This window comes from Delphinus delphis, chromosome X (genome assembly GCF_949987515.2).
Source record: "Delphinus delphis chromosome X, mDelDel1.2, whole genome shotgun sequence".
In the NCBI taxonomy this organism is placed as follows: domain Eukaryota; kingdom Metazoa; phylum Chordata; class Mammalia; order Artiodactyla; family Delphinidae; genus Delphinus; species Delphinus delphis.
In genome coordinates, this window is record NC_082704.1 from 35,235,192 (window position 1) to 35,250,275 (window position 15,084).

The window sequence follows — 15,084 nt, forward strand, 5'->3', positions numbered from 1 at the left end:
TTTTTTGCTCCAAGCTCCCTGAGCAGTGAAACAATTCCCTGTGTCTGTGCTTATCCATTTCACCCTCACTGGCACTGTTCCATGAGGAATAATGGAAGAGTGGGGGAGTCCACGCTTTCTCTGGTTTATGTTTTGCTTATACACACTGTCACGGTTAAGTGACTAAAGCCTTGACTGTTACTTTCATGTTGGCTTGTTGTCTTAATCAGTACTCTGACACCTGGCAGTTAAGCTCTCTCCAGCTCAGCTGAGCTCCTGACAGGACTTAATTTTTGTTAAGGATCCCAATGACCACACACAATTAACAGCTTCCAAAAGCATTTGAATACAGCAGTAATATTCAGCTTTTTAAAAAAAAACAACAACAATGAAGTATAGATTCTTGGCCATTCTATTGTTTTATTTAAATATTAGTTTCTGGCTATAATTCAGTAACTTTTTAATTGATTTGACACCTGTCCCACATTAAGATGGCTTAATTCCTTTAGTATTACTGGTTGGTAATTTGGCACGTACCTTTTGTCCCCGAGGCCCTGGCGGCCCTTCTGGACCTGGAAATCCAGGCAAACCTGGATGGCCTTCCAAACCTGGAAATCCTCTCTCCCCCTGCAATTGAACAAGAATGAAAGATAAAGTCATTTGTGAATTTTCAAGCACAAACATCGTTGAGATTCAAAAACATCAAATGACTATCTAGAGAAGACTAAATTAATTTAATTATGCTAAGTTCAGAGTGTCCACTAACATGGAGAAACCTGTAAGATAGGAGTGGAAAGATACAAATCACTCTGAATTTATATCGTATTTGGTAATGTAATCTCTTGCTTTCTCGTAAAAGTAAAAAGCTTATCAGAAATGAAGTTTATATATACTGACATCAAGAATTTAACAGGGAAGATGGCAATAAATCCAGGAAAACAGGAATGAAGGGGTTACATGAAATAAGTATGGTGCAGGGATGAAGAAGTGCAAAAGGAAAACATCAGAGAAGATTTCAGGTTTGCTGTGGAGTACAGAGTTGCAGGATTATTCAGAATGGAAATTCATTTGCTGATTAGCGATGAGTTAGCTAGAAAAAGGCTCTATAACATCAAAATTTTTATATTTTTCTCTGACTGTAAAATCAATACAAAAAGGAATCAATGTTTGTTGTAGAGGAAAAGAAAAAACCACCAGCAATTGTGACTCAAGTCCCAGTTCTGACCACAGCACTTATCAACACCAGCACAGGAGGGCTGTCTACCTACTAGTGAGGGTCTACTAGGTCTACATCTTATCACCATCTATCAGGAAAGGCTGCCTGGTGTGCATATCTATACAACCAGATAGGTGGGTGTTGCAGGGCGACCATGTATACTAATATACCATTAGATAGACACATTAGGGTTAGTTAACTTGCATACAGTCAATTTATATTAAGAGTGTGAACCCTAACATCTCTAGGGGATCCAGTCACAGAAAGCAAATTCATCACTGTTAAGTTTAAGAACCCTAAGGGCTCACAGCTCCGTGGCATGTGCTTCCAACTGCAGTGCTGCAAGCAGTTCCTCTACTTTCCTAAGGCTTGAAGGTGGAGTCTCCGGCCAGAGGCTCTGGACCTTGTTCTGGGAACCCTCTTCTCCCCAGATCCTATCCAGAGTGACAGCCTAGGCAGCACCTGAGAAAGAGAAAGCATCCATATCTACAAGGCAACTGACTAATGGGCCATTAGAAGCACTTACCCTTGGAGGTTAAGGTACAATAGACTTTCATTCATAACCCCAGTATGTGTGTGTATCTGTGTGTGTCTGTGTGTGTGTGGCAACAGGGGGTAAATACTAAGTTTAGCCTAGATAGCTTAGATGATCTTGTATTGAATAACTTCTTATGTTGAAGCATCCTACAATAAATATAAGCCCTTTGAAAAGGCTACTTCTGATCAGTTTTCACTTATTACTTCAAAGCAAATGAAGCAAATGTTAGCCAGTTAAAGGTAGACCTAAACATTCCTGTAGCTTTGACAATAATTATTATTGACATATTACAGCATTTTCTCTCTATTTTCTATAAATATATCTCTTTATTGTTTTAATTGCTCACAGAATTATGATAATTTAGTATCCATCAATCTCAATGTCATTATTTTGAAGGAAATAGAACAAGAGAAGAAAAATAAAAGATTCAAAAATTTTAGAGCTGGATTGGCTCAAATCATTACATAGCCCATATTGGCAGAGCAGGTAGTAGAAATCTGACCACAAGTGCCAGACCACAAGTAAGCTAGAAGGAAAAAGACAATCTAGTTCGAGTATATTTCCATAAGTGGAAAACACAGCTACGTTTTGGGATCTCCGCTAGTATTTAAAGCATATCTCTGCCAAAACTCGAGAATAATGCTTGAAGAGAGCTATATTTTCTCAGAAGCAAAACTGCTACCCAGGCTATAGATATGAGAGGAATACACTAGAAACTGAAAGTAGAGAGTGCTAAAAAGCTTAACTGTGCTGGGATTATTAAAAACCATATACCTATACCAGATACTTGTCCTGAAATCTCACACTATAGTCAAACGATGCTGTAGTCCTATCTAGCTGACAGAGCAATATTATACCACAGAAGATAGAAGGGCAATTACTGGAAAGTAGCAAAAAGAATTGCAATAGCAATCCCCAGCCTTTGAAAGGTAGAAAGTTTCCTGCAGTAGAAGCTATAGAAGGCTTCCATGAGGAGAGGGTGCCAGGAGGGTCCTCTGCCTAATTCCTAATACAGATGGCAGGGAAGGCTGACATTTGTTATGTGCCTACCCTTTGCTACTGGTTGTCAGGCAATTATTTAATCCTTACAGCTACCTAGATTTTACTGTAATTTTCTAACACTCACTAACACAGAAAATGGTGTAGAACATCTATTTCTGAAGGTCAAACTTTAAAAAAACCTGGTTTATGCTGCCTGCCCATATTTGAATAAAAAATCAGTCTTATTTTTCTTTATGGAATAATATTCTTCTCCCCCTGCCTGTCCTTTAAATATTGGTATTTCTCTGGAGGCCCTTTTTGACCCTTTCTCCCCCTTTCCCTGGGAAATCTCAAACATCAACACATTTTTCCCTAAAAACTGGGCTCACAGGGCCAACTATCTTAAACATCTCCACTTGAATATCACACAGATGTTAAAAAAGAAAAAGAAACAGGCTGGGACCTGGGACCCTTTGCTACAGTGTTGCAATGCTTGCACCTGGACACAGCTCTCCTGGAAAAACAACACACAAAGAAACTATATGGGACTAAAAATAACTGCACGCATGTGCAGTTGGGGCAAATTCTGGACCCAAAAAGATACAAAAGATCAAAAAACCCAACTGCCACTTTTGAAGAGCCTGGAGCAAAAACAGGGTGTCAGGAGCAAAAGCAGGGTACTGAGCATGCCCCCTGCACACACCACCACCAGAGGGGTGGGCAAAACACCTAAGCCACCCCTCTGGCCCGATCCCTGGATGCACCCCTACCCCTGCTGCAGCAGGGGCCTCAGTAAAGCCTTGCCTTAAGAAAAAAAAAAATCCATGATGTATTTTCGTAAATGCTTTCTTTGCATCTGCTGAGATAGTTACATGGTAGGCTTATTTATGTTTAAAATTTGTATTTAGGGGGCTTCCCTGGTGGTGCAGTGGTTGAGAGTCCGCCTGCCGATGCAGGGGACGCGGGTTCGTGCCCCAGTACGGGAAGATCCCACGTGCCGCGGAGCGGCTAGGCCCGCGAGCCATGGCCGCTGAGCCTGCGCGTCCGGAGCCCGTGCTCCACAACGGGAGAGGCCACGACAGTGAGAGGCCCGCGTACCGCAAAAAAAAAAAAAAATTGTATTTAGTCTTTTAATATGGTGAATTATAATTTTGGTTTTCAAATGTTAAACCAACCATGCATTCCTTGCATAAACCCCACTTGGTAAGAACACATTATCCACTTTATATGCCATTGGATCTGATTTGCTAAAATTCTGTTCTTCATTTCTGCATCTATGTTAATGAGCTATAGTTTAATGATTTTTAAAATTTTATCCTTGTCTGGCTTGGGTATTAGGGCATATTTGTTTCATAAAATTAGTTGGACATCAGCCCGAATGCTTCCTGTAAGGAACGGCACCAAGAAACGGAGGAGAGCTTAAACAAGCTTTATTTGGGAACGCTCCCGGGCGAGGTTCACTGGTCCGAGAGAAAGGGGCCAGAGAAGTCGCGCCCGGGCGAGGGTTTGGGCAGCATTTATAGAGGAAGAAGGGAAAGGGGTGTGGTGAATCCGGGAGGGTGCAGGTTATTCCTTATTTGGTGGTCTTTCCGGGTATCCTGGCAATATCTGGTGCCGGTCGCATCAGTCTTGGGACCGTTAGTCCCGCCCCTCGAAAGGCGGGAAGGCTGGGCCGGGTGGAAAGTCCCCAGGTCAGTTCCTGGAACTGGGTGGTCCGGAAAGTCTCCAGGTCAGTTTCTGGAACTGGGTGGTCCAGAAAGTTTCGGTCTGATGCAACCTGTGAGTCTGATTGCGTTCCCTTGCCTCGGGCCAGTTGGCCTTACACTTCCATTTTCTAAGTTTATGCAAGATTGATATTGTCTCTTACATAAATGTTTCACATAATTCATCAGTGAAAACTTCTGGACTGGAATTTTTATGTGTGTGTGGGAAGAGTATGATAATTCAATTTCCTTAGTAGATATAGGGCTAGTCATATTTTGCTTCATTTAGTTACTTAGTTTTAGGTAACGTGTATTTCTCAAGTTATTTGTCCATCTTTCTTCAGTGTTCTTCATTCTGCTGTTAAAAGCCCACCTGGTAAACTGTTCTTTCTTATATTTTGCTTTTCAAATCTAGATTTCCCTCCTTTTTATTTCACAATTTCCAATGCTCTGTTGCGATTCTCTATCTGTTCACTCATTATTCACAGAGTTCCCTTTAAATCAACAAATATATTTATCCTATCTGCTTTAAATCTTTGTCTAAGAATTCTAACATCTGTGTTATTTCAGAGTTAGTTTTCATTGATTGGTCTTTTTCTTGACCATGGGTCGCTTTTACTTGTTACTTCACGTCTAGTAAGTTTTAATTGCATAGTGGACATTGTAGTTATTAATATGTACACATACTGGATTGTTTTATATTGTCTAAAAAGTATTGAACTTTTGTTTTAGGAAATAGCTAACTCAGCTGAACTAACACTTAAAACTCTGTTTTCCTTTCAATGGACAGCAGTTAAGTCTGTGTTCACTTATTGCAGGCTTCCAGCTGTTCCTTCTTGCTGGGTTGCATGAATCCTCCCCTATACATATAAAGTCCAGGGTCCAACCAAGTATTTGGGCTGCATTTACAAGCAGATTTTTGGTCTCTCCATTCTGTGACTCCCTCCATTCCAGCATATCTCCCATCATTTTCCAGCCATTCTGGCATCCTCAATTCTGTCCTGGAATTCTCAAGCCACTGAGACTTTGTTTTTCTGTCTGGGTTCTTGCCATCCTTTGCCCTGCAGACTGAAGCGCCCACCCAGGAGAAAAGGCACATAAGTGCAAACTTGCCCACTGTACTTCCCTTCTTTAAAAGACTCCTCTCTACTTTTTTCCTACTTTGGCCACTCTCCTGTACTATTAAATAGTTGTTATATTTTGTCCAGAGTGTTTACTTCTTATCTTAAGGAGAGTTAATCTGATAAAAGTCATTCCGCTAATATCAGAAATGAATCCCTCTTGGTGTTTTTACTGCTACAGAAAGTAGCTTTACTATAAAACTATTCCCCTCAAGCTAATGTTATTCAAATAAGCGTTCTGTATAACACTCTTCAATTATCATTAATAGGTGTTCCGTTAGAAGGAAGCAAAGTGGGTTAAATGGTTAAATAGAGCTTGGAAATACAGCACTGCAAAACAAACAAATAGGTTTCTTTACTCCAGGACTTTTAAACACCTTTAGTATGCTAGTGTACCTTTCTATATGCCTAAATGGAATATGCTCTTGAGATATTATCCCAAACTTTTTCATATATCATTAGTAATATTCAATAATTCATTCAAAAATATTCACTGAGCCCCAAAGAGTGAAGACTAGGGTATGATCACCTTCCTCCTAGTACAATTCCTTTTTGGCCACAATTCACTATCCCTTTTTAATCTTCTGTTTTCAATGTCAGTCACTGATTCATAGTGGCTAGGTTTATGTTATTTAATCATCACCAATACTTACTTTGTAATCATCATATCTATATAATAGGGATGCTGTTGTGGTTAAAGTGAGATGAAAACAGAGATAGACCATCCTTAACTTAAATGGATTAGATAAAAATACATGAAACGCATGAAATTGTATGGTAACTAGCACAGATTAGTAGCCTGATAAATGTTTGGTTCCTTAAGAATTTTGCATTCTTTTGCCTATTAAGTCATTGACTGCAACAAGATTCATCAGAGGTTGGCAGACTACAGCTCTCATGCCAAATTCAGTCAGATCCCTGTTTTGTATAGTACAAGAGCCAATAATGTTTTTACACTATTAAAGGGCTACTTTTAAAAAGGGAGAAAATTATGTGACAGAGACCTTATGTGCCTCACAAAGGCTAAATTATTTACCATATGTATTTTTACAGAAAGTGTTTGCTGATCTCTGAGATATAGTCTAATCCTTAAAGCAATCTAAAATAAGCAGTAGAGTAAAATTCATTTTATTTAATTAGATGCTGAGGTACAAGCCCTGTTTTTTTTAAAAAAATATTAAAATCACGATTTTATTGGTTTTCCAAGTTTTTTAAGGCTCATCTCATATCTTACCTTTTCTCCTTTTATACCACTACAGTCACACTTTGATCCTGGAGAACACCCATAGCAAGCCTATAAGGAAGAGAAAAGGGGAGGAAAATCATTAAATATGAACCTGAAAACCAGACTCTGACTTATAGCTCAAATGAATTCAATAATCCAAACTTGTAAAACAACTACCAGAAAAACATCTGAAAGGATATATACAAAATTGCAAACAATGGTTACCTCTGGGGAATCTTTCATCTTTTATTGTATACATTTCTGTTTGAACTTTTCAAAATGAGCAAATACTTATAATTTTAATCTCCCATTGCAGAGCACAGGCTCCAAACACGCAGGCCCAGCGGCCATGGCTCACAGGCCCAGCCGCTCCGCGGCATGTGGGATCCTCCCGGACCGGGGCACAAACCTGTGTCCCCTGCATCGGCAGGCGGACTCTCAACCACTGCGCCACCAGGGAAGCCCAAAAAATGTCTTTTTATAAATGAAAAAGAAATCCATACAACTACCCTGTAATATGATTTTCAGCTCTAAGGAACTCATTTTCTCTCCTAACATCACTTATAAGAAATTACCTCTCAATCTATATTAGCAAAGACCTCGGCAACTAGCCAAAGATGCCTGCTACTTAAAGTCCCTTGCTCTTCTGCATTCATGAGCATGAACTACATACTGTCTTTTACCACCTTTCTTTTCTTTGCTTCCGCTATTTCATCACTAGTAGCTCAGTCTCTAATAGCTCCAAGCTTTACCACAAAAGTTGTTCCCACAGCCTAGGTATCCTAAATAGCCACTCGTAACAACTTCATTCACTCATATGAGGAATTGAGGTACTAGAGCCAGAAACATATACTCCTCCAAAATAAGAACCTGTAGGACAAGAAGACAATAGATGATGTCTGCCATCCAGAACTATCCTTTACTCTGGCATGAAGCTGAACTGCTTAGAAAAACAAATAGTAATTAGTTTAACATATGTAGATAGCTCAGCATTTATGTACAATAAGGGGTTACGCTTCTCATCAAATAAGAGAAATTTTTATGTGATGTAAATACCAAATAATGTTTATCAATGTTCAGCCATGGGAGACTATGAATTAAAATGTACGATAGCCTCCGTCCCATCATTCCGCGCTTTCCTTTACTCCAATCACTACCAGTGTACCTTCCCCAATCCTTAACGAACTACTAACCTTGTCCTTCCGGTTAGAAATCCTAACCCACTCAGTTGCAACTCGAAGTCACCCTCATACTGAAACTCCTTTTCCTGATTATAACAGCAAACTACAGGGGCTTGATGTTGGGGGAAATTTCTCATGCACATTGCAAAAGACTGTTCCAATAACAGATGTGAACTTGACATTTCTAATTGAAACAGTTATATAGCCACTATTTATTATACATAGGTGATTAGGTTATATACTCTGCTTTTAGTACTATATGCCAGCTACATTAAGAGTTAAATAGATTTATTTTCATTTTTTTAACATCTTTATTGGAGTATAATTGATTTACAAAGGTGTGTTAGTTTCTGCTTTATAACAAAGTGAATTAGCTATACATATACCTGTATCCCCATATCTCCTCCCTCTTGCATCTCCCTCCCACCCTCCCTATCCCACCCCTCTAGGTGGACACAAAGCACTGAGCTGATCTCCCTGTGCCATGCGGCTGTTTCCCACCAGCTATTTTACATTTGGTAGTGTATATATGTCCATGCCACTCTCATACTTTGTCCTAGCTTACACTTCACCCTCTCCGTGTCCTCAAGTTCATTCTCTATGTCTGCGTCTTTATTCCTGTCCTACCCCTAGGTTCTTCAGAACCTTTTTTTTTTTTTTTAGATTCCATATATATGTGTTAGCATACGGTATTTTTTTTTCTCTTTCTGACTTACTTCACTCTGTATGACAGTCTCTAGGTCCATCCACCTCACTACAAATAACTCAATTTTGTTTCTTTTTATGGCTGAGAAATATTCCATGGTATATATGTGCCACATCTTCTTTATCCATTCATCTGTCGATGGGCACTTAGGTTTCTTCCATGTCCTGGCTATTGTAAAAAGAGCTGGAATGCACATTGTGGTACATGACACTTTTTGAATTATGGTTTTCTCAGGGTATACGCCTAGTAGTGGGATTCCTGGGTTGTATGGAAGTTCTATTTTTAAGGAACCTCCTTACTGTTCTCCATAGTGGCTGTATCAATTTACATTCCCACCAACAGTGCAAGAGGATTCCCTTTTCTCCACACCCTCTCCAGCATTTATTGTTTGTAGATTTTTTGATGATGGCCATTAGGACCAGTGTGAGGTGATACCTCATTGTAGTTTTGATTTGCATTTCTGTAATGATTAGTGATGTTGGGCATCCTTTCATTTGTTTGTTGGCAATCTATATAACTTCTTTGCAAAAATGTCTATTTAGGTTTTCTGCTCATTTTTAATTGGGTTGTTTTTTTGATAATAAGCTCCATGAGCTGCTTGTATATTTGGAGATTAATCCTTTGACAGTTGTTTCGTTTGCAAACATTTTCTCCAATTCTGAGGGTTGTCTTTTCGTCTTGTTTATGGTTTCCTTCGCTGTGCAAAAGCTTTTAAGTTTCATTAGGTCCCATTTGTTCATTTTTGTTTTTATTTCCATTACTCTAGGAGGTGGGTCAAAAAGGATCTTGCTGTGATTTATGTCATAGAGTGTTCTGCCTATGTTTTCCTCTAAGAGATTGATAGTTTCTGGCCTTACATTTAGGTCTTTAATCCATTTTGAGTTTATTTTTGTGTATGGTGTTAGGGAGTGTTCTAATCTCATTCGTTTACATGTAGCTGTCCAGTTTTCCTAGCACCACTTATTGAAGAGGCTATCTTTTCTCCGTTTTATTATCTTGCCTCCTTTATCAAAACTAAGGTGACCATATGTGCGTAGATTTATCTCTGGGCTTTCTATCCTGTTCCATTGATCTATATTTCTGTTTTTGTGCCAGTACCATACTGTCTTGATTACTGTAGCTTTGTAGTATATAGTCTGAAGTCAGGGAGTCTGATTCCTCCAGTCCTGTTTTTCTTTCTCAAGATTGCTTTGGCTATTCAGGGTGTTTTGTATTTCCATATAAATTGTGAAATTTTTTGTTAGAGTTCTATGAAAAATGCCATTGGTAGTTTGATAGGGAGTGCACTGAATCTGTAGATTGCTTTGGGTAGTAGAGTCATTTTCACAATGTTGAATCTTCCAATCCAAGAACATGGTATATCTCTCCATCTGTTTGTATCACCTTTAATTTCTTTTATCAGTGTCTTATAGTTTTCTGCATAAAAGTCTTTTGTCTATTTAGATAGGATTATTCCTAGGTATTTTATTCCTTTTTTTGCAATGGTAAATGGGAGTGTTTCCTTAGTTTCTCTTTAAGATTTTTCATCATTAGTGTACAGGAATGCAAGAGATTTCTGTGCATTAATTTTGTATTCTGCCACTTTGCCAAATTCATTGATCAGCTCTAGTAATTTTCTGGTAGCATCTTCAGGATTCTCTATGTATAGTATCATGTCATCTGCAAACAGTGAGAGTTTTACTTCTTCTTTCCTGTTTGGATCCCTTTTATTTCTTTTTCTGCTCAGATTGCTGTGGTTAAAACTTTCAAAACTATGTTGAATAATAGCGGTGAGAGTGGGCAACCATGTCTTGTTCCTGATCTTAGTGGAAATGGTTTCAGTTTTTCACCATTGAGAATGATGTTAGCTGTGGGTTTGTCATATATGGCCTTTATTATGTTGAGGTAAGTTCTCTCTATGCCTACTTTCCGGAGAGTTTTTATCATAAATGGGTATTTAATTTTGTCAAAAGATTTTCTGCATCTATTGAGATGATCATATGGTTTTCCTTCTTCAGTTTGTTAATATGATGTATCACATTGATTGATTGCTGTATATTGAAGAATCCTTGCATTCCTGGGATAAACCCCACTTTATCGTGATGGATGACACTTTTAATGTGCTTCTGGATTCTGTTTGCTAGTATTTTGTTGAGGATTTTTACATCTATGTTCATCAGTGTTATTGGCCTGTAGTTTTCTTTTTCTGTGACAACTCTGTCTGGTTTTGGTATCAGGGTGATGGTGGCCTCGTAGAGTGAGTTTGGCAGTGTTCCTCCCTCTGCTATATTTTGAAAGAGTTTGAGAAGGATAGGTGTTAGCTCTTCTCTAAATGTTTGACAGAATTCACCTCTGAAGCCATCTGGTCTTGGAATTTTGTTAGTTGTAAGATGTTTAATCACAGTCTCAATTTCAGTGCTTGTGATTGGTCGGTTTATATTTTCTATTTCTTCCTGGTTCGGTCCCAGAAGGTTGTGCTTTTCTAAGAATTTGTCCATTTCTTTCAGGATGTCCATTTTATTGGCATATATTGCTTGTAGTAATCTCTCATGATCCTTTGTATTTCTGCAGTGTCAGTTGTTAATTATCCTTTTTCATTTCTAATTCTATTGATTTGAGTCTTCTCTCTTTTTTCCTTGATGAGCCTGGCTAACGATTTATCCATTTGTTTATCTTTTTTTTTAAGTAGACATATCAGTCTGGATACCTAACTCCATTATTGGGGTATCGTTTCCCTATGCCGTTATTTTGTAGTATATATCTTAGAACACATGAATCAGAATCACCTAGAGATGTTTATTAAAATTTCAGATTCTGATAGCCAACTTCAGACTATACTACAAAGCTATAGTAATCAAGACAGCATGGTACTGGCACAAAAACAGAAATATAGATCAATGGAACAGGATAAAAAACCCAGAGATAAACCTACGCACATAGGGTCACCTTATCTTTGATAAAGGAGGCAAGAATATACAATGGAGGAAAGACAGCCTCTTCAATAAATGGTGCTGGGAAAACTGGATAGCTACATGTAAAAGAATGAAATTAGAACACTCCCTAACACCATACACAAAAATAAACTCAAAATGGATTAAAGACCTAAATGTAAGGCCAGACACTATCAAACTCTTAGAGGAAAACAAAGGCAGAACACTCTATGACATAAATCACAGTAAGATCCTTTTTGATCCACCTCTTAGGGAAATGGATGAAAAATAAATAAATAAACAAATGGGACCTAGTGAAACTTAAAAGCTTTTGCCCAGTAAAGGAAACCATAAACAAGACGAAAGGACAACCCTTATTTTGGGAGAAAATATTTGCCAATGAATCAACTGGCAAAGGATTAATCTCCAAAATTTACAAGCAGCTCATACAGCTCAAAATCAAAAAACCCAATCCAAAAATGGGCCAAAGACCTAAATACACATTTCTTCAAAGAAGATACATAGATTACCAATAAACACGTGAAAGGATGCTCAACATCACTAATCAGTAGAGAAATGCAAATCAAAACTACAATGAGATATCACCTCACACCAGTCAGAATGGCCATCATCAAAAAATCTACAAAAAATAAATGTTGGAGAGGGTGTGGAGAAAAGGGAACCCTCTTGCACTGTTGGTGGGAATGTAAATTGATACAGCCACTATGGAGAACAGTACGGAGGTTCCTAAAAAACTAAAAATAGAACTTCCATACAACCCAGCAATCCCACAACTGGGCATATACCCTGAGAAAACCATAATTCAAAAAGAGTCATGTACCACAATGTTCATTGCAGCTCTATTTACAATAGCCAGGACTTGGAAGCAACCTAAGTGTCCATCGACAGATGAATGGATAAAGTTGTGTCACATATATACAATGGAATATTACTCAGCCATAAAAAGAAATGAAATTGAGTTATTTGTAGTGAGGTGGATGGACCTAGAGTCCGTCATACAGAATGAAGTCAGAAATTGAAAAACAAATACCGTATGCTAACACATATATATGGAATCTAAAAAAAAAAAAAAAGGTTCTGAAGAACCTAGGGGCAGGACAGGAATAAAGACACAGACACAGAGAATGGGCTTGAGGACACAGGGAGGGGGAAGGGTAAACTGGGACGAAGTGAGGAAGTGGCATGGACATATATGTACTACCAAAATAGATATCTAGTAGGAAGCAGCCGCATAGCACAGGGAGACCATCTCGTTGCTTTGTGTCCACCTAAAGGGGTGGGATAGGGAGGTTGGGAGGGAGACACATGAGGGAGGAGATATAGGGATATATGTATACATGTAGCTGATTCACTTTGTTATACAATAGCAACTAACACAACATTGTAAAGCAGTTATACTCCAATAAAGATGTTAAAAAAATACCATATGCATACAATATAATACTATGCCGTATCATCACACAAGGGCTACTCTCACAAGTCTCATAAACTCTTAGAAGATAGTAATTTAAGATTTCAATACGTAAGTCATCTTTGACTTGCCTACTCTTAACACAAAACCTCCATTTTGGGGGATGGAGTGGGCACAGAGTCGCCATTCTTTAACAGTCCAAGGGTAAAAATTTATGTATCTTTTGTTACATCCCTTCATTTGATATCCTGACACAATCCATAAACAGATCTATTTCTTCTGAATAAATGCTATCAATGAAAGAATGTCAGTAGAGTTGAAGGAGGTCTTAGAAATTACCTAATATACCTCCCTCATTTTAAATATAAAGAAATGGACGGCGAAAGACAGCACCAGAGCTAGAATTAGTTTCTTGACTTTTTCAATATTCCAAACTGATTCCCATATACTTTCAAATTCTGAGCAAAAGCCAGTATGTCTTGCCAGATTTTTTATGAAGAGGAAACATTTTCTCACTATCATAAATGTATTTCTTTAAAAATCAAATTATAGATGAACCTATTAATCAGTTTGAAAGCCTTTTAACCAAAGCAGCACCTGCCACTTCCTACAAATCTAGAACTAAAAAATACATGGAGACTCATTAAAAATTTGATGACTACAACATGTGATTCACCAATACTAACACAGGTAATGAGTTTCCTTGATTAAAAACATTACAATTTTTAAGATAACTAAAGAAAAAGACACACTCATTTGGTTTTCAAGATTCTATTTTCTTTTTCCAACAGGGATGGAAGAATGTTGGGGAAAGGAGGCGGTGGCCTAAACCTTAGTTTATGTGTTTATGCTCATAAACTAAGGTTGGTCAAAGTGAACCCAAATATTTAAAGATATCAAGTATCAGACAGTGGAGCTCTTCTGGCATCTAGTCTGGACAAATTACCAAATGCTTTATTACCAGAAGTACTTTAACCTTAAAAATCCACAAACAAGTTACTCACATTAGCTTTAGTGATTTTACATTTAGGGTGGAGAAGCTATACCTATTTTGGGCAAATTTTATTATTTCCAAGTATTATTGGATACCATCTGGAAATACGTGAAATGGAGGAACTTTTAAAAAAATTAGGTTACTAGATACTTTTAATGGTGTTTGTATAAATGGGATTTTTACATTAGAAAATTACCCTAAATCAGAATGGCATTTGTTGAGAGAAGATTCTATGATTGGCAGATAGGAAGAAAAACCAAGTGTAAGCTACCTTAATCAAGAGCAACTTTCTCCCCAATTTTAGGTACCAGTAACCATAAATTAAATTTGAGAAGTTTTTATTGAGTCTGGCTCTGTACAAATTAATATGGAGTGTAGGGAGATTATTAAATATCTTATCTCTCTAGAAAATTTTATAACCTAAAAAGAGGAATTAGAGAAATAAGCAAATTAGTATTTATTAGACAGAGTAAGATAAATGACACAAGATGAACATAAAGTATTATGAACACTGAAAAAAGAAAAAAATGCTTAGAAAACTGGTAACACACACAAAATATTTTTTTTCATACGTTACTCTAGTAGATTTTTCCCTAGCAAGAATTTCCAAAGTTTTTAAGTGGTACAAGCAATATTTGAAGGAAATAAGTATCTATAAGCATATTCATGATCTAACTTTGAAAATAAACACAAGTAAGGATCACATCACAGAATTAGCAGCTTTCCAATTCTTAGCTTTGTATGATCTATGATATCCACCTAAAACATTTCTAGCCATCCAGCCTCACCTAGTTAACACCTCTAGTGATGAACTCATAATGCAGCCCATAGTACTAAGGTTTAAGACACTTGTGCAGTAAGAGATTTAATCTGCTTAAGTCTCTTACAAAGAAAATTCAACAATGGGAACTCAAGCAAGTAACAGATTAAAATCACTTTAAAATGAGATCAACCCAATGAATCACTTAATAAAGCTGTAATATAAGCAGAAGAAGAAACATTTAATTTCCCTACTCAAACTAAAAGCGGTTATTTTACTTTGTGGGTAGAAGGAGATGGACAGTGCTTACACATAAATTGTTCCTGCTGGAATTATTAT

The 15,084-nt window shown here is 37.7% G+C and overlaps 1 protein-coding gene across 1 annotated transcript in view; it reads right to left on the bottom strand.

The window, feature by feature from the left end:
- Positions 1 to 15,084, bottom strand: part of COL4A5 (collagen type IV alpha 5 chain) — a 217,903-nt gene that overhangs the window by 115,030 nt on the left and 87,789 nt on the right. The window contains exons 2-3 of the mRNA XM_060002285.1: positions 6,773 to 6,832; positions 517 to 606 (exon numbers count right to left, since the gene is read on the bottom strand). Of these exons, the coding sequence (XP_059858268.1) occupies positions 517 to 606; positions 6,773 to 6,832 (150 nt within the window). The remainder of the gene's footprint in view (positions 1 to 516; positions 607 to 6,772; positions 6,833 to 15,084) is intronic.